The 26,192-nt window shown below is 45.0% G+C and overlaps 1 protein-coding gene across 1 annotated transcript in view; it reads right to left on the minus strand.

Annotated features, from left to right (window-relative positions):
• Positions 1–26,192, minus strand: part of DBT (dihydrolipoamide branched chain transacylase E2) — a 160,401-nt gene that overhangs the window by 69,290 nt on the left and 64,919 nt on the right. Inside the window, exon 4 of the mRNA XM_085601896.1 lies at positions 22,486–22,667. Within this exon, the coding sequence (XP_085458022.1) occupies positions 22,486–22,667 (182 nt within the window). The remainder of the gene's footprint in view (positions 1–22,485; positions 22,668–26,192) is intronic.

Raw genomic sequence — 26,192 nt, forward strand, 5'->3', positions numbered from 1 at the left:
TTGACATTTGCTTTTATTATCCTGCTTACTTAGCGGCCGGCCCCGGGGGGTTGTAGGCCCATACGTGTAAATGATTGAAACATCAATAAAGGTTTTTCAAAAAAAAAAAAAAAAAAAAAAGTACTTGGTGCGCGGTTCCCCAGGCTAGGTTTGGCGGCTCCCCCAGGGTGCCACGGTGCACAGTTTGGGAACCACTGCCTCAGCCTGTCAAAAGTGCCTTGAGGCCCTCCTCCTTGTGATGAGTGTGAACGTAACTAATTGCCACGTACCAGAGCGCTTCAGTCTTAAGCCCTGAAGTGCCAAGTGCCGAAAGTCAATCAGTGACAGCTCGTCACAGAGTAGGGTGTGGTAAGGAATCTCACTGACCCCATCACACTGACGAGGTTGGGACTGCTGTCATCCCTCACTGGCTGACCTAAGGTCCCAGCTGTACTGGGACCTCTAAGAGAGCTACAGTTACGTTTTATGTGGGTTTTTTTAGTTTGGTGCATGCAGATATGAATTTTTTAGTGAGTGCTGTGAATGGGTGGGTGTGTGCGCATGGTTGAATGCAAGGGTTTAAGTGAGGTGTAGGTGTGCGTGTCTAGCCCCTCCCCTGTAAAATTACCGTCCGCCTCTTCATTTTAAACACTATCCCACCCCCCAAAAGGTTTCACAAAGTGAAACAACCTGCTCACTCAGATGTCATGAAAAGGTTATGTACATCTAAACCAGCTCGAAAACGCAACTAAATATTTTTGAAATAGTGAGGTAAAAACGTTTTCATGTAAACTGTAATCTTTAAAATATGTAACATATTTTTCCATAAAATAACTGATGATAGTGGGCCTAAACAGGCCTTTAAAATGATAAAAAAAACTGCTAGGATTTTGGTCAGATGTGTTTCCAGAGTGAAACAGGACAGACATTCTTGGTCGATGGCAGCGCTCTAGATTACACCATGTTGCTGTTGCATTTCTTGATCACTACGAACCATGAGGACTGTTTTCACCTGTAGCCTAAAATAACCGCCTCTCGAGAAAGGGTGCAGATTAGCGGGCTCACGATTCAGAATCAACTTGTAAGATCTATATAGCTCTGGTGTGTACTGCTTGAGAAAGGTCACTTATGACATATTTTGTGACAGATAACCTGTGTGCCTATGCTTTCTTTACTTGGTTGCCTGCCCCCTGTACACATGCTTCTTGCTTCCGGCCCCTATCATTTCTCCACTTGCGGCTGCAGTGTTGCTCATTTATGTGGTGCTTTGCTGGCGGTGACAAGTCCCGCACTAGGGACGACCCGGCAGGAAGGCCACATGCTAGTATAGACTAGTACAGTTAACGGTTACTGGGGTGCAAATAGTCAATTGAAATGACCATTACATTTGCACTCTCATACAGTTTTTCAGATAAAAGTATACTGTGCACAAACTATGTGTGGAAATGTCATCACCCGATGTATTGATTTGATCTGATCATCAGCACAGTTCATTTACAGACATTCGCTCCACTCTACGCCACTGCACTCCAAGCCACTTTACTCTACTCTGAAACAATCTACTTTATGCCACTGCACTCTATTCTACACCACTGCGCTCTACACCAATGCGCACTACCTCACTTTAGTCAAAACAATACACTCTATGCCAATCTATCACCATTGCACTCTAAGTCACTACTCTGCACCATTCTATGCCACTGCATCTCTACGACATCTTACTCTGCAGCACTGCTCTCTGCCACTGAACTCTATGCCACTCTACTCTATGTAGCTGCACTCTACTCTGCACCACTCTACAACACTACACTCTAATCTACTGTGTACCACTGCACTCTATGCCTCTACTCTGCACCACTCTAGTCAATGCCAGTGTACTCTACTATGCACTACTGGACTCTACTCTAGGCCACTCCACTCTGCACCCTACACCACTACTCTATACCACTCCACTCTACCCCGCACCACTCCACTCTATGCCACTTCACTCTACTCTGAAACAATCTACTCTACGCCGTGCAACTCTACTCTAAACCACTGCAATTTACGCCAATCCAGTCTACAACACTTTACTCAAAACCAATGCACCCTTTGCCACTGCACCTACGCCAGCTACTTTGCACCACTGCACTTTACACCACTATACTCTACAACATTCTGCTCTGTGCCACTGCACTCTACGGCACTGCACGCTACGGCACTGCACGCTACGGCACTCTACACCATTGCGCTCTACGTCACTGCTCTCTAAATCAATATACACCAGTGCACTCTATGAAAGTGCAATTTATGCCATGGCACTCTACTCTGCACCACTCTACGCCAATGCACTCTATACCACTACACTCTATGCCCCTGCACTCTACCCTGCACCACTACACTCTATGCCCCTGCACTCTACGTCAATCTACTCTGCAACACTGCTCTCTTAGCCGCTGAACTTTACATCGCTCTACTTTATGCCACTGTACTCTATGCCAATCCATTCTAAGCCACTCTATTCTACTCTGCACTTCTGCACTCTAAGACACTCTATTCTATACCACTACACTCTACACCACTTCACGCTACACAATCTACTCTATGCCACTGCAGTCTACACCACTCTATTCCACTCTTTGCCACTCCATTCTGCAGTACTCCACACTACGCCACTCTATTCTAGGCCACTGCACTCTGCACCACTGTACGCCACTATACTCTATGCCACATCATTGCACTGTCACTTTACTCTGCACCACTCTACACCAATGTATTCCAAGACATTACACTCTTCGCCACTCTAATCTACAGTGCACCATTGCACTCTGACACTATACTCTTCACTAATTCACTCTATGCATTTCTACTCTACACCACTCTACCCCACTCCAGTCTAGGCCATTCCACTCTGCGACACTGCACTCTACACCACTACTCTATTTTTATTTAGAAATCTGTTTATTGTTTATTGAAGGTACACCGGTTAACACATAGTATATCATACAGCGGCATATTGCATAGTTAGACGTATCACAGGGTATAAACTTTTGAGAAGATACAGACAATCATGACAATTTATACCAAGTAGGCAGCTTGCAGTAATTTGAAGTGGCATGCTTGAGGCGACAAGTTAAACTACCTCTGCGGCGTGTGTTTTGAGGTCTTGCCACATGCAGTAATTATAGTCAGCCATTTTGATTGCTAAATGCGATCTCTCCATTTGTTCCATCAAACAGGTAACCAAACATGTCCAGTAGCCCCACTTTGCAACTAGGGAGCTGCTCCTCCACAGCTCCATAACCAAAACAACAACCAACAGCAGCTCTCAACATGCGTCCAGGTGCCCCTCCCCTCTCAACCCCCCTCCCAGCGGGTCCTCCCCTTCAGCCCGCGCCACGGGGAAAAAAAAAATAAAAAAATCCTGACCACCATGCTCTGCGCGCCGCCACGTCTCATCACCTATGTCCGAGCAGCAGTGCCCTGCGTCGCGATGCCCCACCAGGATGGTCGGCCCCTCAGCCACTAATGCAGTCCTCTCAATTCTCCCCTATCAGCCGCCGGATTTACCATAGTTGGTTGCAGCAGAGCCTGTAGCATCTCTCCCCCATTGTGACGCAATAAGCGTCTTCCTGAGGCCCAGTGTTTCCTCACGCCGAAGTGCCACCTCCTCTGCCTTTGCCCAGACTGAGAAAGAGCTACGCCATGCCTGTACATGCGGTGCGGTGTCTGCCTTCCAACGCTTAGTGAGAAGTCGCTTAGCCACTATAATCCCCAGGTCTATAAAACGAGCAGCAACCTTAGCTGAGGGATGCCTATGGAAAAGGTGTAAGAGGTAGACAGCCCACTCGGAGGGGAGCTCCCGCCCCGTGCACCCGCGGAGTGCCTCCTGTATCGCCTGCCAATACGCACCCAATGCCGGGCAACCCCACACCATGTGGATTAGGTCTGCATCCGTTTCCATGCAGCGGGGGCAGCCTGCGTCCGCACGATGGAAATATCTGTTAATGGCGGCCGGCGTGAGGTAAGCCCTGTGCAAGATGAAGAACTGTATCTGACGGAATCTCGTGTTCCTGGGCACCCTCCTTGGTCCCCGTAACACCCACCCCCATTCTTTATCAGTCATAGGGCGTGTAAGATCTACCTCCCATTTCTCACGCAGCGTCCCTAAATTCAGCGCCGTGAGCGTTCATAAAGCTGCAGCGAACCATTTAATCAGGCGTCTCCCTCGTCCCATGACATGTAGATACTGCACCACTAGGTGCTGTTCTGGCTCCTCCCGCAAGTCTCCCCAGCGGCCTGCCAGTGTCTCTACCAGAGCCCGATGTCGGAGAAACTGGCCACGGGCCAGTCCCGTCTCTTCTGCAAGGGTCTCGAATGGTAGAAGGGCTCCATCACGGTAAAGATCCTCCAAGGTGTAAATATCCGCTTTATGCCATTCCCTCAGTTCCACGGCCCCAAGTACACCCCGCCCACTGGGAGAACCCTCCAAGGGTATGGCTGATGCGTAGGGGATCTTAGAGCTGGTAAGCCGGAGACTTCTACGATAACATTTACAAGCCACTGCTAGCAGCATCGGCGCGGGTTTCAACGCGCCCACCGTTGGGTGAAAGATCCTGAGTAGCTCAGCCAACGATAGCGGGGGGTCCACTGTCGTCGCCGTGTCATCATGACTTCTGTCTGCCAGCCAGCGTGCTACCCACTGCAGTTGTGCCACCAAATCGTAATGCATGCCCTCCCTGGTCTACGGGGAGACAGAGTTTGGGCAATGCGACCCTGTGCTGGGCCGTTCCCCATATAAAGTCTCGGAGCGAGCGCGTGAGGCCTGTGAAGGAGGACACCGGGACGTATAGTGGTAGGTTAGCGAAATAGTACAGCAATCGAGGTAATACTACCACTAGTGCTATTCGGCCAGTGACCGAAAGGGCAAGTGTACTCCAAAATTTCATCTGGGACCTTATTGCAGCCACATCTCTTCCCCATCACCAGTCGACTCCGACTTCCCATTGTGGCTTAGAGACTCTGACGAGCTCAAACAAGGAACGCGGACAGCCATTATAGCTGCCGCCTGAATACTACACCAGACGCGCTCCATCTAATTCTCGAAGTACGCGTGTCCCCATAACCAACTGATCCGTCTTATGACGAACCACGGACAGCCCTTCTAGCTGCCGCCCAGACACCGCACCAGACGCGCTCCTTTATCCACTGTTCCAAAAGCGTGTCCCCTTTAACTACCGATTCGATCGAACACCGTGGCTGGCCTATCCCGCTGCCTCGGTGGACGTCCCCGTTCTCACTCAGAGCGGAACTCATCCCCACGAAGTCGCAAGAGCTTCCAACCGCTAATTGTTGTCCTACCTTGACACAATTGATACTCCATTACCCCATTTAGGCTTTACAATCACACCAGGCAATCTTTTGAAAAATCCTATAGTCCTGATGATGATCCCATTATACTAGGAGCTAGGGATCGAAACGTTACGTCGACTTGCTATAACAGTTCCACATTGTATCGAGCGTGTAAATGTATTGTGGATACTGTTGGCTAGAGCTTACTTAAAGTTGATTATTGTATTGTAAGCCCCCATGATCGCTCCAAAGCCTTTTTGCCTGTTATCACTTTGTATTTTCTTCTCACTTCTTGATCTTCTTTTTCCCTCTCTGTTGAAAACTCGGTACAGGATTGTGCCCTTGTTTCATCAGTCTTCACTATTCTAACTCATAATTTTGTGAAATTCAAGATTAAATGTTCCTCTGTCCGGCTGGACACAGGAGGAACTCACATAGGTCTCATTGAAGTCTATGTAGAATTAGTTTTCCTAACCAAGATTACGCTAGGGACTATTGTTTACAACAATACGAATTCACCCGTGGTCCTTCGCTACCTTTACCGGGTTCCCTTGTTACTTATACTGTGACCCACTGCAGTTGTGCCACCAAATAGTAATGCTCAAAACATGGCATTGCATGCCCTCCCTGGTCTACGGGGAGACAGAGTTTGGGCAATGCGACCCTGTGCCGGGCCGTTCCCCATATAAAGTCTCGGAGCGAGCGCGTGAGGCCTGTGAAGAAGGACACCGGGACGTATAGTGGTAGGTTAGCGAAATAGTACAGCAATCGAGGTAATACTACCACTAGTGCTATTCGGCCAGTGACCGAAAGGGCAAGTGTACTCCAAAATTTCATCTGGGACCTTATTGCAGCCACAGCTCTTCCCAGATTACCCTCTATCAGGTCCGCCGGCCGGCGATAAATCAGGATTCTTAAGTAGCGAAAGGTGTCAGGCTGCCACTGTACTCGTACTCCTCCTAGGTGGTAGCCGGGGTCTCGAGCGTCAGCCCCGAACGCGTATAAGCAGGATTTAGTTGCATTTACCCGAAAGCCCCGAGAGCTTTGCGAAGTCGGACAGGATACGTTCCAGCCCTATAGGAATGCAAGTCACGTCCCTGACAAACACCAGAAGGTCATCTGCATAGAGAGACACCTGGTGCGTCGCGTCTCCCAGCGGGATGCCATTCGCCAGCTCCCTGCGAAGTGTCGCTGCTAGTGGCTCCATCGCGAGCGCAAATAGAAGGGGCGACAGCGGACATCCCTGCCTGGTGCCACGGCCTCGGTCAGATACATACGGGCCAGTTCTCACCCGCACCATAGGACCCTTATAGAGAAGTGCCGCAAGTTGGAGGAAGCCCAGTCCCAGTCCGAAGTGCGACAATGTCGTCACCAGATACCCGCTCTACACCACTACTCTATACTACTGCACTGTATCCCACACCACTGTATTCTACACCACTTCACTCTATGCCACTACAATCAACGCAGCACCACTCCGCCCCACTCTGCTCTACGCTACTACTCTATGCCACTACATTCTACCCTGCACCACTATACTCTACCCTGCACCACTCCACTTTGAAACAATCTACTCTACGCCAATGCACTCTGCCACTCTACTCCACTTTAGGCCATTCCACTCTATGCTGCACCACTCCATGCCTCTGCAGTCTACGCTATGACACTTTACTCTAAACCATTGCATTCTCAAAACCAATGCACCCTACGTCACTGCGCCTACACCAGCTACTTTTGCACCACTGCACTTCACGTCACTATACTCTACAACATTCTACTCTATGCCACTGCACTCTACACTACTGCGTGCTACGTCACTCTATGCCACTCTATTCTACTCGGCACCACTGTACACTACGTCACTGCTCTCAACACCACTCTACTCTGCATCACTATGACCCTGCACTCTACCCTGCACCATCCACTCTGCGCCACTCTACACTACACCACTGCAGTCTACTCTGCACCGCTCTACTCCATGTCACTGCACTCTACACCAATGCACTCTAAACCAATTAACTCACTATGAATGCACTCTATGCCAATATACTCAGCACCACAGTAACCGATGCACTTCACTCTAGGTAACTCTACTCCACTCTACTATTATCCACTATACAACACTCCACTCTATGATGCTCTACTCCATTAAACTCTGCTCCACTGACACTCTACTCCACCTTATGCCAATCCACTCTACAGCACTCTATGCCATTCTTCAACACTACTTGTTCATAAATAGTTCCGCCTACCATTTCAAGGAAATTTGAAGAAATAAAATAACACAAGAAGCACATATCTTACATAACGAGCTCAGCAATAAAATACATTCCAAAGGAAATGCACAGGATTGTGAGGGCTGTTATGACTCCATAAAAAACATTACCATAATTTACTACCTTATTGTTCAAACTGGTAATCTGTCAAACATATTTCTCATCATGACTCCCAAAGCAGCATTACACAAGGAGGAGGGACTGAGGTTACACAAAACAATTATTACACCAGTCCTTAACACTGCCTCGACATATTGTATTTCATGATTTATGTTGGAATAAAAGTGGTAGTGCTCGAAGAACAGATGAGATCGACCCAAGATACACCTTGGCAGATGTTTACTCTCGTTATCCCTTTCTTCATAAATAGCTCATTTACCACTCAGTGAAGGAGCTCAAGTGAACTCTGAGATCATGGGGGAGGATCTATTTGTGTCCACAAAACATTCAATGCATAACATCACCCACCCAGAAATATTCTACTTTAGAATGCCTTTGTGCATCTTAGTTGGTTGCTAATTCTGATCTCCTTAGATGTTTCTAAATAGAAGCTAATAGCCCTCCTAGCATAATACCTAAAGCACAAACCTCCATGGCAGGATTTGGAAATACAAAGAAAGAAAGCCAAGGAAACGCCTGTGTTAGTCAGACCTTAAAAGCCACATTTGGAAGGACCCTTGGAACTACCTTTTAAAGGAAACACTGAACCCATTTGCAGTTCTCATTTGCTTGCTAAAACAATGTCAATGAGGAAAACAATCTTGAAATGCTATAAATTGAGACTTAAAACCTGAAGAAAATTCAATTAGGTGTGGTTAAAAAACAGGAGGAAAACAATCTTTACTGTTGATACCCGTGAGGACAATATTGCACAAAGTTCAAAAGCCTTTAAAGAACACCAGTACTAAATCCAAATTCCATGATAAGTTCCTATAACTTAGAAGCAAAGACATTTTGAAATCCTTTTACGAACCTACTAAGGACGGGCAGCTGAAATAAAGAGCACATTTCTGGTAATTAAATTAAAAACAATATTGTCACCATCTAACTCGAGCGCCCACAAATTAAGTATATTTCGAGTACACGAAACTAAAAACTGAATAAAGAAAGAAAGATTTACTGCAAGCAGTATCTAAGCACCACTCAGCAAAGGTTAGCTGTCTGCTGGAAAACATCACCTGATTGGATGATCTTCTGGCCGCGAACATTAGACCTAAAACATTAACATGAGGATAAAGATTAAGATTTGACCATGGTTCACAAATGCACCCGACAGATAAAGGGCAAAACAAAGGCAGTCGAGTCACTACAAGGAAGCTAATGCTATACTTCCCCTGTTTCGCAAGGCCAGTAGGAAATGCACTATGGATTGGTCACATTTTACAGAGAATCCCTCAAGAAGGAAGCAATTAGTTTGTACCAAGCTACTCCAGTATAATCTCAGAAGCAAAAGAATAGCCCGAAATGAAACAGATTATTTTACTGCAAGAATAAACGAATTCGAAGGGATCATTGATTTGGCTGGTTTCCTTACTTCACAGGTTTAATGCATCTTCAAAAGCAAGTTGTTGGCCATAACACTGCAAAGCCTGCCCCAAAATATGGTAAATCCACTCTTTTCTGATAAACTGTGAAAGAAACAGGTTCAACTGCAGTCTCTGGAGCAAACATGTAGGCCAGTGTAGAGGCATACTTGAAGTACCAGAAAATGCATAAGATTCTAGCATAACGCTAAAAATTGCTAAGGTAGGAGTTTGGCTGGAATTTAAGAATCACCTGCTGATTACGCCGCACTCATTTTTCTGTTGAAAAAGTCCTCTCCCGTACTATATCCAGGATTGTGCATGTGCACCTGTTATATAGGTAATAGCAAAGAGTTGACCCTGTTATGCAGATTTGTGGGATGCACTATCACCCGGGAGGGCATCCTGGCACTGAGTAGATGTGTGTCTAGTCACACTTAGGGCCTAGAAAGACTACTTGTAAAGCCAGGTCATCAGCTTCTTGTGGAATTGAAGAAGTGAGGAGGCTCTGATGTGTAGCGGCACATCGTTCCACACTTTAGGAGCGATGTAGAAGGCTAGAGAGTCAGATCTGGTTTTCTATAGGAGTGGAAATTAAGCAAGTAGGAGTCCGGATTAGCGGAGGTGTCTGGATGGTTTGTGAAAGCAGATGCAATTGTTGAGGTATGCTGGGCTAGTGTTAAGTAGTGCCATGAAAGCGTGGGTGAGGAGTTTGAATTGTGCTAGTTTGCAAATGAGGAGCCAGGTGTTGTGTGATGCGAGTGCGGTGAGAGGTTGAATGTGATTCTGGTCACCAAGTTGAGTGGTCTGCAGCCTTTTGGTAAGTTTGTTGATCCCCGGCATAGCGTGTGTTCCCGCAATCCCGCTTGCTTGCAGGGCGTGCATGATGGTTTTCCTGGTGCAGACTGGAAGCCATTTGAAAATCTTCCTCAGCATCTTCAGGGTATGGAAGCATGGGGCAGCGACAGCACTGACTGGGTGGTCATGTTGAGTTTACTGGCGAGGATGATCCAGAGGTTCCTGGCGTGGGTAGTGTCTGTCCTAGCTCTGGTGGCCACCAGGGGTGTCCCTCAGTAATGTGCTCTTTCCAAAGATCAAGAATTCGATCTTATCAGTGCTCAGCTTTAGACAGTTGGTCTTTATCCTGTGGGAGAGAATGAGTTGTGTGCCTCCAGAAAGGCCACTCAGGCACACACTGGGCCGCTGGGTGACTGCGGCGTAAGAGAGGACATTGATGTCATGTGAGTGGATGATGTTGGCTAGAAGGATCATGTATGCATTGAAGATGGTTTGGCTCAGGACCAATATTGCGGAACTCTGCAGGCGTCTGAGGTGTACGGTGTCAGGCTGGCTGACTATGGCCTTCCAGTCAAGAGGGAGCAGATCCATGGGAGTGGGTCTCCTTTGATTCTGATGTCATGTAGGTGTTGGATGATGAAAGGGTAGGAGATTGTGGCAAGCACAAAGGAGAGGTCTGGGAGCATGAGGCCAGCCTGGCTCCGCTGTCCAGTCATGCGGATGTCATTCATGTTGGCGAGGAGGACAATGTCTGTGCTGTGGTTGGGTCTGAAACCAGACGAAGTGGTGTTAAGGAGTTGGTGGTTTTTGATGTATTCAGTGAGATTGTCTGTTGATCCTTTTGTCTAAGACTTTGGTCAGGAATGGCAGCAGGGAGATCGGTCTGCAGTTAGCGAGCATGGACGGGTTTGCAAAGAGTTTCTTCAGCAACACGAGGTAGGTCGCATGTTTCCAAGCCTCTGGGAAGGTCGCAGAAGAGGTGGTGGAATTCATAAATCGGTGTGAGTATGCTGCTGATAGGTTGCAGTCCTCTGGAGTGGGGATGGTGGGAGCCGTGGTCTGATGGGCCCTTATTGGATGGACTTTTATGGTGGCAGAATTTTCTTCTGGGATGATGACGGGTCATTTGGTAAGCATTGGTTCTTTGGATAAGACTGGGATTTATTTAGCAAGGTCTGTCGGGTCCGGTTGCTGCAAATGGTGGTGATTGTCTGAGATTCCATTCTTCATGGTATGAAGATCTGAACTAGAATATCCAGAGGAAAACATCTAAAATGAAAAATTGAGTCGGATAGTAAGGTCCTGATCAGCCAGACTCCAACTGGTTGCCTGTGGCACAAAAATCTACTTGGATTAAAACATCAGCCATCCCATTATCTGTTAGATGCTCAACTGCTGCTAGAAGAAGTTTTCAATATTTCCTACAATTGTTGTTTAGCGGACCCCTGCACTTTTGGTGGTCAAGAAGGAATGTCCAAGATATGCCCATCCTTGAGGATGTGGAGTACGAACATGATAAGCGCTTGTTAATGCTAAAAGAATGTATGTTTCACTACTATTGGAATGTGCCCATTTAAATCTTTAGAAGAAGCTTCTTACATCTCTGTGGGCATCTGCGAGTAAGATTATCTATAGCTAAACTTGGCTGAAGTCTCACTGACCTTGCACTGCTGCAGGACATCCCCTTTCTACTGTTTTAATTCAGGATATTTTAAAGAATGGATCAAGGCCCACAGTGCAGCATGATTCTTTACACAATATGTAACAGCAGGAGCATCCCAAGTCTCCTTTGTTTCCACATAACATTATTATATGTATGTTTAGAGTTAATTTGACAGCGGATTAAAGAAATGTGGATGTGTTGGGGAATTGTTGCTAGGACATTTAACTGCAATAGCACACTGCTGGCAAGTGGCTTATACTTTAGACAGATTTACAACTTGAGACACAGTGAGATAAAGTGAGTACCCCAGAGTTGCACTATTTTTGATCAAGTGTTAGAACCCACATCTCCATTACAAAGTCAGGAACGCAACTACTAGACCACATTTCCTCCACATCAGTTATGAGACAAAGAGTTCCACCTTGTCAAGAGGAAGATCAGCCACTCTTCCCTGAGCTTTCTGAGTTTACACAAGACCACAGATGGGTAGGACCACAGTCCTCATGCCTAAATCAATAGATCTACCTGCAGTATCCATACATGACTATAGCTCTAAATAATGTTGTTCAACAGCTTCCTTATGCTCTACAAGCAAGAAGAAAACAAATCCTAGGAATCACCAATAAATTTGTTAATAAGGATTTATAAAGCAACTGGTTACTCCAAGGAGTGTCCCCGCGCTAGAGAAGTAGAACCATATCGGTAGTCAGGTAGAGTCAGGGTCATCTGAGGGATCACAGTCTACTTTCTTTGCCTAAAAAGCCAGGTCTTGAGATTTTTGGGGAAACTCCCTTCTGAGGGTTCAAGTCTCAAGTCCAATGGCATTGAGTTCCAGAGTTTGGCTGCCAAAAGTCCAAAAGAACTGCCCCTCAGGTGCATTGTGCACACTCTATGCCCAAGACAGAGTGCTTTAAAAGAGTCTCTGTACTTGATGGCGAGCCAATGCAGTTCAGCAAGACCCGGGCTTATGGCAAGCCATTTTGAAATTTTTAGTAGCATCCAGGCTGTTGCATTTTGTACTATCTGAAGCATTCGCAACCTGCCTTTAGAGACCTTCAGAGAGAGCACATTGCAGTAATCAAGCCGGGACACCAGAAGCGCTTGTATTACCATCTTTTTTGCTGAGTCCGGTAGAAGCCCTAGAATATTCCTTAACAACTTTAACACTCTAAAACAAGTGCCAGCTGTGGCCTTGATCTGGCTCTCAAACGATAGCTGTGCATCAAAAAGGATGCCCAGAGTTTTTTAACTTTCCGTTTAGGGATCTGGGTGGGGCCCAGTTCACATGGCCACCACGCAGAGGACCAAATTGTGGGCTGTTTCACGATCACCAGGACCTCTGTCTTGTCAGCATTTAATTTCAGGCAACTGGCATCCATCCATGCCGCAAGGTCTACCAGACAGGATTTGAAGTTCGCTGCAGCACTCACGTTTTCTTGTGCCAGTGGGATGATTAGCTGAGTGTTGTCAACATACGACACAATCCTCCCGTCATGGCGTTCAGTTAAGTCGGTCAAGGGATAGAGATACAGGTTAACCAAGGTAGGACTCGGTGCTAATCCCTGTGGCACTCCCTGCTGAACAGGGATGATATCTGAGGTGTATTGCTTCTGGAACACCTGGAAAGAGCGCTTGAGTAAGAAATAAGCAAGCCATTCAAAAGCTATTACCCTTATGCCCTGTGATAAAACCCTTTCTAGCAACAAACTGTATAAAACGCTGCACTTAAGTCTAGCTAAACAAGTGCAGTAGTTTTACCTTCATCAGCCAATCTTCGTAGCGTCTCAGAGGCTAGAGGGAGGGCGAATTCCGTGCTATACTGTGGCCTAAAACCGGATTGTGTCTCATGAAGGAGTCTGTTCTCATCAATGAACCTCCTTAGTTGAAAATGTACATGTTTTTCAGCAATTTTTGCAAAGAATGAAAACAAAGAAATAGGTCAAAAATTCTCCGGTTTCAAAGGGTCTGATGATGGTTTCTTGAGAAGAGGAACCACCATAGCTTGCTTCCACTCCGCTGGAAGTTGACCTGCTTCAAAGGATAAATTAAGCAGAGTGCATAATGCAGAGGCAAGGTTGTAAGCCCACGCTCAAGAATAGCCGGGGGCAAAAGATCTAATGGGGAGCCAGCAGCTAGGAAGCACATTTTTTCCACAGAGATGGTGTGTCATTCTCGAAGGAGAGTGTCTATGATTCTTAGCACTTTCTGGAAAAGAGGCATAAAAGGGACGATATTTTATCAGGAAAGAAGTGAGCAATCGGATTGCAGCTAGTAAAAGTTGGAACGCTTATCGCGGATACTGCATCCATAGACCTGAGAGATTTAACTATTCTGCAAATCTCGCGGAAGGAGTTATGGGCCTCATCTATCTTTCGTGTAAACAATTGGGTCCGAGCTAAGCCTGGGCGGAGTTCTGCGTATATAAAAACCCTCCGCAGCGCGGAGCTCCGCAAGCGGCGGAGTGCGTTAGAAAAATGCCATTTGCGGTAATTTTCAGCGCCGGATGTATGTCCGAGCTGTGAAATTATCGCGAACGGCACCATGTACAGCGCAAGCGGGTGCTGCTTCCTTTCTGCCGCTTGAGTAGATCTTCGACCCGTGCGGCAGCTTTCTTAACGCAAACGTACAGTTTCTCAACACAAGCGGTCGCGAGCATACGCAGCCACTTGCATCAAGAAATCTGACCACCTGCGCTAAAAAAATCTTGCAGGAGGTGGATTTTCCTCGCTCGCGATCACTAACTTGATGTTGCTGAGCGCGAGCGAGGAAAAAAAACTCAGCTCCGCTTGTTCTGCGGAACTCCACGAACTCCGTGTAATGCGGAGTGCAGAAAACTCTGCAAACTTCACGAGCGGAGTTCACCGCCAAGGCTTAGTACGAGCTAGCCTCATCTGCTTATGATAATCATTCAGCGCCTGTAATGTCTTTGTCTAGGGTGTAATTGCTCTTACCCCACTTGCATTCTAGGCGCTTACTGCCTTTTTTATCCCCAGAAGGTCCTCCGTGAACCAGTTGGCAGAAGGTCTGGAGCGAGACTTGTTCCGCGTTTTCCAGGGGGCTATAGAATCTAGAGCTTCCTCAATCCAGGCAGAAACCTGCTGACAGGCAGCCTGGGAACAAGTCTCTAGGCATAGAGGCCTGCCGCTCAAGGCAGACGTAAGGGCCTCTTGAGTGATAGAGGTCCATTTTCGAGTTTTAATAGAGTGGACAAGTAATGGTTTCAGCAAAAGATAGGTGACAAGAATCTGAAAAGGGATAAAAGCGTGACCGGGAAAACGGAGCTCTTACACTGCGGCGCAGCTAAAATTTCCAAACTTCCGCTGGCCGAGTTTCGACTATGGCCAGAGGATCCTCCTATAACCGCAGTAAAGTCAGTCCGTAACCTGGGGGTCATGATGGACGAAGACCTCCAGTTGCAATCCCAGGCCAACAAAACTATTGGCTCCTGTATCGCTTTGTTGAGAGCTCTCCGCCAAATCCTCCCGCTCCTCCCTGATGAGACAAGGGGTCTGGTGGTCCAGAGTGTGATCCTGAGTAGACTGAACTATTGTAATTCACTGTGCTTGGGTGCTCCACTTTTTATTGTGCAGGGATTGCAAAGAGTTCAGTCGATGGCAGCAAAACTGGCTCTCAGAAGGCAGCGTGAATCATCGGTCACGCTGGCACTAAAGGACCTCCATTGGCTCCCGGTTAAGAGGAGGATTGAGTTCAAGTCGTTGGTTATGGTTTATAAGGCCTTACATAACTCCGGCCCGTTGCCTCTGCGAGATAGTTTTTCTAGGTACCAACCAGAAAGGCTCCTCCGCTCCTCTAGCCAGAGCCTGGCAGTTGTCACCAGAGTAAAACGTGTTAGGATGGGAGGTAGGGCTTTCAGCACGGCGGCAGCTCGTCTGTGGAACCAGATGCCCCTAGAGCTGCGACAGGCCAAAACGTTGCTAGGTTTTAGGAAAGATCTAAAGGCCTGGCTTTTCCGTCAGGAATAGTTTGGCATCAACCCTGACCACCGGCCAGTCGTTTCTGTGTTGTCTCATGCTGTTGTGTCTCATAGCGCCAGGATACCCGTTGGGTGGCAGAATCGCGCGTTACAAGAGTCAATACAATACAATACAATACAATCAGACCAGGCAATAGGAGCCATGGGAGCTACTTTAACTAAGGCTAAATTTGCAGAAATGGGGTCAAGAATATGCTCCTAAATATGAGTGGGTTCATGTACTAGCTGTTGGAAATGAAGCGTCGTTAAGTCCTCCCTCAGGCTTGTAGCTCTATGAGAGGTCAGATCATCAAAGTGTAGGTTAACATCTCCTAAGATTAGGAGATTAGAATGAGTTGCACATGCATGTCCATCACATGCCACTCATAATAATGTTCTTTAATAAAGCACAGCCTTCCATAGAGGTGTGGTTTAGAACATAGGAAATAATGGGTGTTACTTTTGCACACATATATTTTACTCATTTTGGTTACTCTGTAAACAGCAACTAATAGTGAAACCTTATGTCTGCCAGCACATGCTTAAGTTTTAGCAGGGCATAGTATTCTTTCTCCATGCATCTACCACAGGGTTTCCAGGGCCATGAAAGAAATCCCTTTTTCAAAGGAAAAAGCAGTGATATTAACAACTACTAAATGTAATGGGTGCACTAGTGCAGGGGAGAGTCGACACTCCAAAAGTAATCTTTTTGTGCTCTTTACTTTATATCTAGCCAGGTCTTTTCCACAAAGCAAAACTATTTGATCGCTATACTGCCATAAAAAGCATTTCATACACATTTGTACAAAACAAGAACTACCCACAAAACGGGGACATAAAAATGGTTTTGCAGTATGGGAAGGAAAATCATTCATCAAATAGCAATTTACCTTGTGAAAGAAAAGATTATTATTTTAGATGGGAGGTCATCTACCTCAAGGAACAATACCTTGCCAGGCTGACCCCTAAAGTCACTATATTAACCTGAGCTCAACCTCCCAAAAGCTGCAACACAGATCAGACAGTCATAACTTAGAGGAATGTTTTAAGTATTTATGCAGTAAAAAAAAAAAAGAGTACTAACATAAAAAGATCAAGCAATAAAAATCCTAAAACGAAATAGAAAAAGTAAAATTTAATAAATAAAATTACACAAAATACAAGTGGAACAAGAATATGATTTCTTAAAATTTTTATGTAAATATTGTGCCAAAAAGTAGTAAGCCCCAATGATAGTCTATGGAATCCATAGATCAAGACCTAGGCATGAATTCAGGATGACCGTGAAGGAGTGATGTTCAAAGACACAAAGCAGGTTTGTCCTGGTCTAAGAGTTTACTTTCTGACACTCTTTTTGGTTTTTTTTAATGGAGTTTAAGCTCCTCTAGCAGGGCAATCTTGAAGTTGTATCTGAGGAAGATGAATCGAAATCGGAAACCTTTTCAGAGGTCCCTTTGACGGCGCCAGTGGAAGACCAAACATTTTCTAAGTCCAATCTTTTCAAGGTTTTCGGAGCAACTCCGCTCGGTCAAACCTTAGGCTTCAAGAACCTTGGGGACTAGGGATCACTTAGTGGAGGCCACCAGCAGGGTCCAGTTGGTACTGGTCAACTGGCCACTTTAGGAAAAAGGCCTATAGGAGCTCATCGTGCCCTTTAGCCACACAGGTCAGCCAACTGGCCATTGGAGTCCACTTCCTTGTCCTGTGGACAACATGAAGCAGGTCCAGTTGTACTCCTCTCGGGTTACACCATGCAGGGGGCAGTCCTCTTCTGATCATCCTCAGGTCCAGAAAGTGTTTTTGAGGAGGATTCCTCAGACAGACACATTTATGTTTGGCACTAGCCAATGTGCATGTATGACTTCTTGACATTGTCTAACCAATAGTGTAAATCTGGTGAGGGAAACTTCCAACTTTTTCAGAAGATCCCGTTTGCTCTTGTACAAACAGAGCCCCTCATTCCTAAAATCCAAGAAGGGAATCCCATTTCTCCATTGTGCAGAGCTCATGTCCACACACAGGTGTGGCAAGGGAAATGAGCAGTTTCCTCTCCTATGTCCACTCCAAACCAATTTTGGGTGCAAGTCCCCTCCCACTGGGTTTGAAGTCAGTCTCACTTTATATTTACTTGTAAAAGTGCACACATCTTTACAAGTTAATACAATTCCTGGACCCACCCTAACCAGTCTTCCTGCAAGGGGAAGAAAACACTACCCCACTCCTAGGCAATTATTCCTGCTCTGGGAACAGTTTTCAGACCCCATTATGGCCAAGCACAGGCTGGCCATCTGCTGGAGAGCTTATGCAAATTAGCCTCCAACACCTTTAAGCAGAGGTAATTTTCTAAAAGTTACTTTCACTAAATATCTGGATTTAACAAATATGACCAATAATCTTTGAATAATGTTTATAGTCATTTCCTGTCAAAGGTTACAAATTAAAGTTTATAATTTTCTAGGCTTTAGCTACAGCTTTGCCAGTGAAATCGCATTTGGGGCCCAGTCACTGGAGGAACATGCCTATTTTAATTTCACACATGTTCTACTTTTAAATATCTGGTACTCTATTTTGTGGGCGACAAGGTGCTTGTCACAAAGGGGTATTTTGACAGGTCGGTATAGTAGGACTTAGGCTGCTGCAGGTCCACTTTGCCTGTGAACCTTCCACATATCACACTGCTGCAATGGACTAAGTTACCCACTAAACAAATAAAAATGAGGTATTCTGTGGTGAATCTATGTATATGTTAAGATGGATGTAGGAGAGACCTCATGATTTGTGTGCGAGGCAATGTGTATTGATAAAGAAAGAGGTTACTGTATGCGTACATAGCTTTAAAAATTGCTTAAGGATATCTGGGCAGAGGTAAGCTAAACATGATTTATGGACCAAGGGAGTTGGGAAGGTTAGAAGAGCAGATAATAATGAGTGGCGGTGCTTATGGGGATCAAAGTGAAAGGGATCACTGTGTATGCAACCCGACCGATCCACTACATATCTGCTCATGATAAGAGATGAAAGAGGCTGGGTTGAAGTAGGGATTAGTGACGTATGACTCTACACAGATTATACACACAAAAGGGTCTAAAGGGAAGTTCTAGAGACCAAATGTGCATAATTTCCAATATTTATTCAAAACACAAACAGATGCACATGGTCCATGAGACCAATCCAATTGTTCGGTGTAAAAACAGATTGCCTTTGTAAGTGGTAACAATAGTTTATGCTTAAGACGAAGACCCTCACACACACTTATGTGGCACACTTCATCATAGAGTCCCTCCTCACACCATAAATCCAGGTTCCATGTTTCTGCTAGGGATTGTGATAAAGGTAAATGTGTGTGCATTCAAAGTAATGTATATTTAGATTTACCATGTTTGGAGCAAAGGTACTCCACATTCAAGTTCGGGTAGTTTGTAAGTAAAGTTGGCGTGGAACAAAAATAAATTTGCCTTCATGGCAAGAGTGGCGCAATCCATTATGAAAGAGATGGGAGTTTCTTTCACGCAATAAGTTTTCATGTCAGAGAGTCCCTATCGTCCTGCGTGCCTCATCTTGAGAGATAGAGTGTAGAGAGATTCAACGTCATAGCTGACCAAGTAATTATTGCCCGTATCAAACTGGAGATCCCTTAATGTATTAGGGACACGCTTAGGATCCTGTAAATAAGATGGCATCTTCGCAACAATCATCTGCCATGCCAAATGTATTTGGTCTAGGCTGCCTTTTGGAACACCTCTCTTAGTTTAGAGATTATTTCTTGAAACTCATCATCATCTATTCACTACCTTGCACTCTGCACACCCCACCCATGGCCTTGCTCTCATAAGGACTCCACCACTGCTGAAAACACTAAGAGCCCCTCCCTCTTTCTTTTTAAATGAGTTGTAGCCCACACCATGCAACCTGGTTTTATGGTGTGAGGAGGGACAGTATAATGAAACATGCCACCTTAGGGTGGGTGAGGGTCTTACTCCTAAACAAACTATTATTGCCAGTTTCAGTTACAAGCCATTTCTACAACCAACAAATTGGATTGGTCCAGTGGACCATATGCATTTCTTTGAGTTTGGATTATACACAGATTGATGAAGCATTCTTGCTATATGTGGATGATGATTGTATGATAAACAACAGCAGGAGTTCAATGATCATGCCATTATATTGCAATTAAACAGTGCCAGAAACAAGCCTTCTAAAAGTAAGGGCTCTGTAAGTGAAATTCAGGCTAGGGCAGTTAGAGGTTGAGGGAAGATAAAATGGATAAGAAGGATTGTTAAGCTATCCTTCGGTATCGGACAGTCACTAGCTTTAGTTCTCCCTGACTTTAAAATGGTATTCATTTCTATCCACTAGAAATTTCCTGTATCACGTCATGACCAAAATAAACTTTGGTCCTTGGTTTCTGGCCTATATCAGAACATTCGATTCATAACCTTGGACCAGAGTGAGGGCTAATAGAGTGATGTGCGATATCTGACCCCTTTCCTTTTGTAATAGGCACCAGACAGGGTTGCCCCAGCCCCCGTTGCTCACCCTGGCCATCAAACAACTAGCTGCCTGGATCAGGAGAGGTGCACCAGTGCAGTATTTTCAGTGAAAGGACATGGCAGAGGACTGCTTCTTCTTGTACGCAGATGATATCCTACTTTGTTTTGCAGGACCGACCAGCAACTGGCGAATGACCAAACATCTTCGGAACATATGGCTCTGCTTCAGGTCCTATGGTCAACTGGTAGAAGTCAATTCCGTCTCCAATCAAAGGGGACATGTTCATCCAGGTGAGACTTTCCCAACTTCAAGCCAGCACAGACAAATTTAAACTGAATGATATATATAACTTCCTGTGCCCACAAATTAACATATCACCTTTGTTAGAAAAAAACTGATCAAGATCTGAAAAAGTGGTCCACACTCCATCCCAGGTAGGATATGGATATATATAAATGTATATTTTACACCCTGCAACATTTCCCAAATGCAGACTATTTTGTTTACTAAATCTGCAACTCCTTTCGGAACTTCCTGTCAGCAGGCAAGCAGCCTAGGGTATTTCTCATCAGATGCACCTTATCCACCCCAAGAGGGTGACCTAGCTGCCACAAATATTCAGTATGATTAATGTTCAGCCCATCTGATCGTGATCAATGATCGTGATCTTCGGAGGCAGAGATCACTCAGCTCACCGTCAAGAGTTAGATCTATTCCTGGAGAAAGACCTCCCCCCCCCCCTCCCCGGACTTCCTCTAGAGCGCCGAGATCCATGCTCCGCTAAACCAAAGTCACAAAAATGACACTATGGGCTTGGCGTAGTGCTCTGAGGTATATTGGGTGGTACAAAATACCCACACAAGAAACTCCACTGTGGTTTGGGGATTGGCTCCCTGCCCAAGCAGATCCTTAGTTTTCAGGGGTTGGCTCTACATTAGCATTTCAAAGCTAGGAGATGTCTGGGATGGTTGCCACACGAGAATCTTTAGGGAGCTTAGGGATGGATTTTCATTGCACAATTTACAATTCTTTTGGCTTCTGCAAGATACATCTACTCAAGCCCCACAATGGCACTTCTGGAGTTCCAAACACTAGAGACCAAATTGATATTCAAGCCCATTGGCACCATGACATATCAAGAACCTATCCTCTCATAGTCAACTGGGTTGACACTCTGAATTCCCTACGTGCCAAATGGCAGGCTAGGAGGCTTGGATGATGACAAATAGAGAGAAGCCAGAATTGCCCATGTGAATTGATCATTTAATCCCGTCTTCATCTGATTCAGTTCAGCTACTTCCACAGGAAGTACTACACACAAGGAAGGCTCTGGAAAATAGGCAATGGAACTGAACCCCACATAAACTCTTTGCTTAAATGCAGTGAGCACATTCTTTCAATGACTAGGGACTGCCTGATTATTAAACAATATTGGTCCCTCAAGGAGCACTCACTTGCAGCAATAATGAGCAGGCCCCTTGATGGTGGCCCTCCAGTCCCTGCTATAGGGATGGAGGGTGGCCCTAGAAGCAGCCACCTGTTCCTAGGCATGGGCTGGAGGATTGCTAAGAGGGGCATATCTCGCAAGTGGAGGGCCAGAGAAGCTCCATCTCTTCAGGCGGCAGGGTACAGACCGTTGCTGTCCTATGGAGAAGGAATATTTTATAGCCAGGTGTTGCCCTTGGACCAATAAACAGATATTGGGTGCTTGGTGGAACCTCACCAAAACACTATAGTCCTGATGTACAAATACACCTTTCTGCCAAGTAGGTCTTTGCTGATGTGACATGGGACTCCAATGTCCCTCTCTTTCCCACCTTCCCGCTCTGATCACACTCCTCTCACCCAGTCTCCCCTTTAGCCTCCCTGAGACACTGTATATCCTAGGCTAGATACAATCTAGATGGTGCTTTACATAGACCTGACTTTGATAGAAATGTTCATATCCAGACACACTTCGTAATTTACTCCTCTCTGCACCCTAAGGTGCAGCATGTACCCCTTGTTCACAGACAGAAAGGGACTATAACATGATTATCACTAGAGGATGTAACTTGTACCAGTCTTGAGCTGCTGTTATTGTTGAAATGGAAATAGGATTTTGTGAAAAAAACAGGATACTTACAATCAAATCGGTCATGTTTCATGGTCCACCTTACATCAAATCAATAGGAATGTGCTCTAGTCAACATTAGAGAACATCAGTGAGGGGGGGGGGGGTTGCAGAATACATACAACTTCTGTGTTCTGTGCCAACACAGCTGTGTGCAGTCTTCAACCATAAGACTGATCTGCTTATTTATTTGCTGTAAGATACCTTAAGAAAATTTTATTAAGGAACTGACACTTTGATATGTGTATGTTTTTATGTGGAAATGAAAATGAAATGAGTGATAGAAAAGAGAAAATGGATTAAGACAAAGACGGTTGATAGGAAACAGAACTTACCTTTTATTGCTTCAGTTTCTATGTCCACAAGAGGTTTGCCCACATGAGCAATGTCATCAAGATTGTAGTACAGCTTTTTAATAACTCCATCATAACGACTGGTGATGGTAACAGATGCTTTATCACTCTGGACTTCACAAATGCTGTCAAACTGTGATACAGTGTCTCCTTCTTTCACATACCTTAGAGCAGAACAAAGAAAAAGATGTAAATAAATGGACTGAACATAACTACATGTAGAAATAAATATAACAATTAAAAGTTTGTAAATATAGGTCTATCTGGAATGGCAAAACAATTATAAGCCACTATTAACTATTTAACTTTAGAACTGACAAATTGGGAAAGAAGTCTCTTATGTCGTCTGAGGGCTGGAACTATTAGGTAGTGCAACTATGATGAGCTGTCCCTGTAATGGGCAAAGCAAACAAAGCGATCTGCACTTCTTTTTTCTTTGCAAATCTTTTTCAATGTACACAAAACGGTTCTTAATTTCTTATTTTAAAAAATTTAGACCAATTAGCTTGACCAAATCTTACCAGGCACTGTTAACACTTGGAAATGAGGAAATAATTTTTCGTGTCTGTAGCTTCTTAAAGATCGCTGTCCATGCGCGTAGAACGATGGAAATGTAAATAATGATGCGTTTTAACTTGTAAGCTTTTTATCGAGAAATTTGATTTTTACTGTGTGTTATAAGATGTACTTTTATGAGTTGCTTTAACTCGAATAAAGATTCTTTGAACCTTTGAACCACTATTAACTGCTTTATGCTCATACTTAGGCATATTTATTACTTAATACACATTTAAAAAAAAAATTCTAACTGGGAAACCCATTCGTCTATTTGTTCATGTGGCTAATATATATATATATGGAGGTAAACTTAATTTTTATATATGACATTTTATTTAGCGCACAGCTACCTACTGGGGGTTTCCCGGCGCTTAAATGATAGCTTGGGTCTTATCCAAGTCACTAGCTTAAAACAGCCAGGTCTTCCCATGTTTGTCAAGGGGAGCAGCCTCTCAGCAATTCTGGGAGGGCATTCCACAACTTGGGACCTTGGTGTGCGAAAGATTGGCTTCCAATGCAAGTACATTCCAGTCTAGGACTCTTACAGAGGGGAAAGTCCGCTAGAGCACAAGGTACATGCCGGATGATAAGGTCTAGCAAATTCATAAAGACATCTTGGGCCGGCCTCTGTGCATGTAGCACAAGGTTTTGAAATGAATTCGCATCTCCACCTTAAGCCAATGGAATTCACAAAGAAGGTGCAAGGCTGAAGCGCTTTTTGGGAGTCTATATACCATTCTGGCTTCTGAATTCTGGACCAGTTGTAAACATCTGACGAATGCTTTATCTGCCCCCAGGTAAAGCACATCACTGTAGTCCAGTCTTGACATAAGTGCCTGGATTACAGACCTTTGAGCGGAGAATGGCAAATGTCAAAATCGTCCGCAGCCATTTCAGGACAGCAAATCAGGTGGTTGCTCCCTTAGACACCTGCGGTCTCATGGATAGCGCCTTCTCCAAGGTTCTTAACCTTGGTAACTGCCTCCAGGGTTTCTGGCTAGTGGTGAGGACCCCACATTGATGGATCCTTTCCCAGTACCAGTACCTCGGTCTTGACTGCGTTCAATTTTAGTGAATGGCCTCATCAAAGTAAGAGCATAGGGCTGCAAAGAGAATGAATGACCTAATACATCAAACGCACAAACAGGTGTCAATGTCAAACAATTTACAACAGCAGGCCAGGAGAAGGAAGAAGTGATAAGGGGTGTAGAAGGACTGGAAGTGTGACTTCAAATAATAGGTTTACGTTTTCAAGGCATTGCAAAGGGCCAGCAGGTGTGGGCATTCTTTGTAACTGGTAAAGGAGCGTTTCAATATTTAGGAGCGAAGCTCGCAAATTTTTGATTAGACATGTTTTTTTCCATTAGAGAAATTGCCAGAGCCAGTCTTGAATAATGTATTGTGCAGGGGCAACCAACAGAGATGAGGAGTTTACTGGGAAATAGAGGGAAGGACTTTGGAAATTAATCATCCAAGCATGAAAGCAATCCCAACTTCTAGAGGGAAGTTCATGAGTACTTGGGTATGATGGTTTAATTTCTGTGCCACAGACACAAGGCCTGAGGTACAACTAGTGACTGCATTACTTGGAGCATACATTTGAGGGTCACTCGTTTTACGCTGCGAAGGCGGGGAAACGGTCTGTGCTCTGAATCGGACATGTTCTCCACTTGCAGTTGTAAAAACAGATCTACAATGTGGCAGATAGGACACACTGGAGACTTTCATAAGTGTTGCATGCATAGGCCAGAGAGGCATGAGTGAAAGAGGAGGGATTCCATCTTGAGGAGATTCAGCGTCAACGAGGGAAGCATAATCCAGTCTTTGCAGTCAAAAATACAATCACAACACCTCTAGGGATAACTGGAGGCATCCTTCACATAGTGTAGCATACTGAGGTTGTCTGTTTGGAAGAACAGACAAAAGGTTACATGTGGATGTGGAATGGCAGAGCTCACAGTAGAGACCTTAACTTGGTTTGGAAAGTGGTGTGCTTTAAGAGTGTTTGGCAGTGCATGCTATATTTTCCTTTGGGCTCTTAATAAACTAGCGATTCACCGGCCTGGTTAGATTGTCGGCCTTTGTTTAGTTTCATGACTGGACCTTCATTGTGGACAAAGGATCAGTAGAGCAGATGCAAGCACAAAGACTTAACAGGAGATTTTGATAGAAGTAGGAGATCGATGGAAGAGAAGAAAAACGTGATAGTCATGCTGCAGAACCAACATTTTATTTTGAACTACAGCAGCTGTTCTTGTGACTGGTTATGTCTAGATTTATGAAGGGGTGAAAAGCCACTTGAAAGTTTGACATTAGCGTTGATGGTGGAGTGAACCAGTATTCAGAGACTAAAAAGAAAGCGAAGATTATGACCAAACATAAAACTTGAACTTTGGGTATAATGAGCCTGTGCATTATCGAGTAATAAGAAGATATTTTGGGAACTTTGAAAGAGGGACAATGGAAAGTTTAGATCCTAATTAGATTCACAGAGTGAGAGCCTTGCATCCCAGTTTTGTTTTTCGGCTCTTGTGTTATGTGCTTTGTAGAATTACACAGCATTTCAGTATTAAACCCATGGTAGCATGTATAAGTAGCATAAAAATGTGTTCTTATTAACCAACGTAGGTTGGCTTCAGTGCTGAAGCATTACGTAACTGCGCTGCAGATGAGTTTTAAAATCAGTGAAGATAATGCGGATGCAGTGCAATGCTTCTGTACCTTCCTTCTTACACCTCTCATTGCAGTGCACCTCATATGCCCAGCACTGAAGGAAGTTGTTGATACTGCTCTCTCTGTACCCAGCAAGGTTATGTTGGCCATGTGTCTGGTCTGCTAGTATCAAGACAAGAACCTGCTATTGTCCTATGAACAGATGCAGCAAAGACATGCTGTCCTTTCGTCAGAGAATTATTTTGGACTTCTGGTAGTGCCTATTTACACGTCATGCCCCCCCCCCCCTCCCCTCCCCCCGGAAAACCACTGGCTCTCCTGGACTCCATACGCATGGGTCTTGCTTTTTTGGTGAGGTTGTCATGTCATCAACTGGATTGAGCCCAAGATATCCGATTAATGAATATGCACATTGCTGCACAGTGAATATTGTTTTGACACATTTCCAGAAAGTTTCT

Source organism: Triturus cristatus, chromosome 4_2, assembly GCF_964204655.1.
Source record: "Triturus cristatus chromosome 4_2, aTriCri1.1, whole genome shotgun sequence".
In the NCBI taxonomy this organism is placed as follows: domain Eukaryota; kingdom Metazoa; phylum Chordata; class Amphibia; order Caudata; family Salamandridae; genus Triturus; species Triturus cristatus.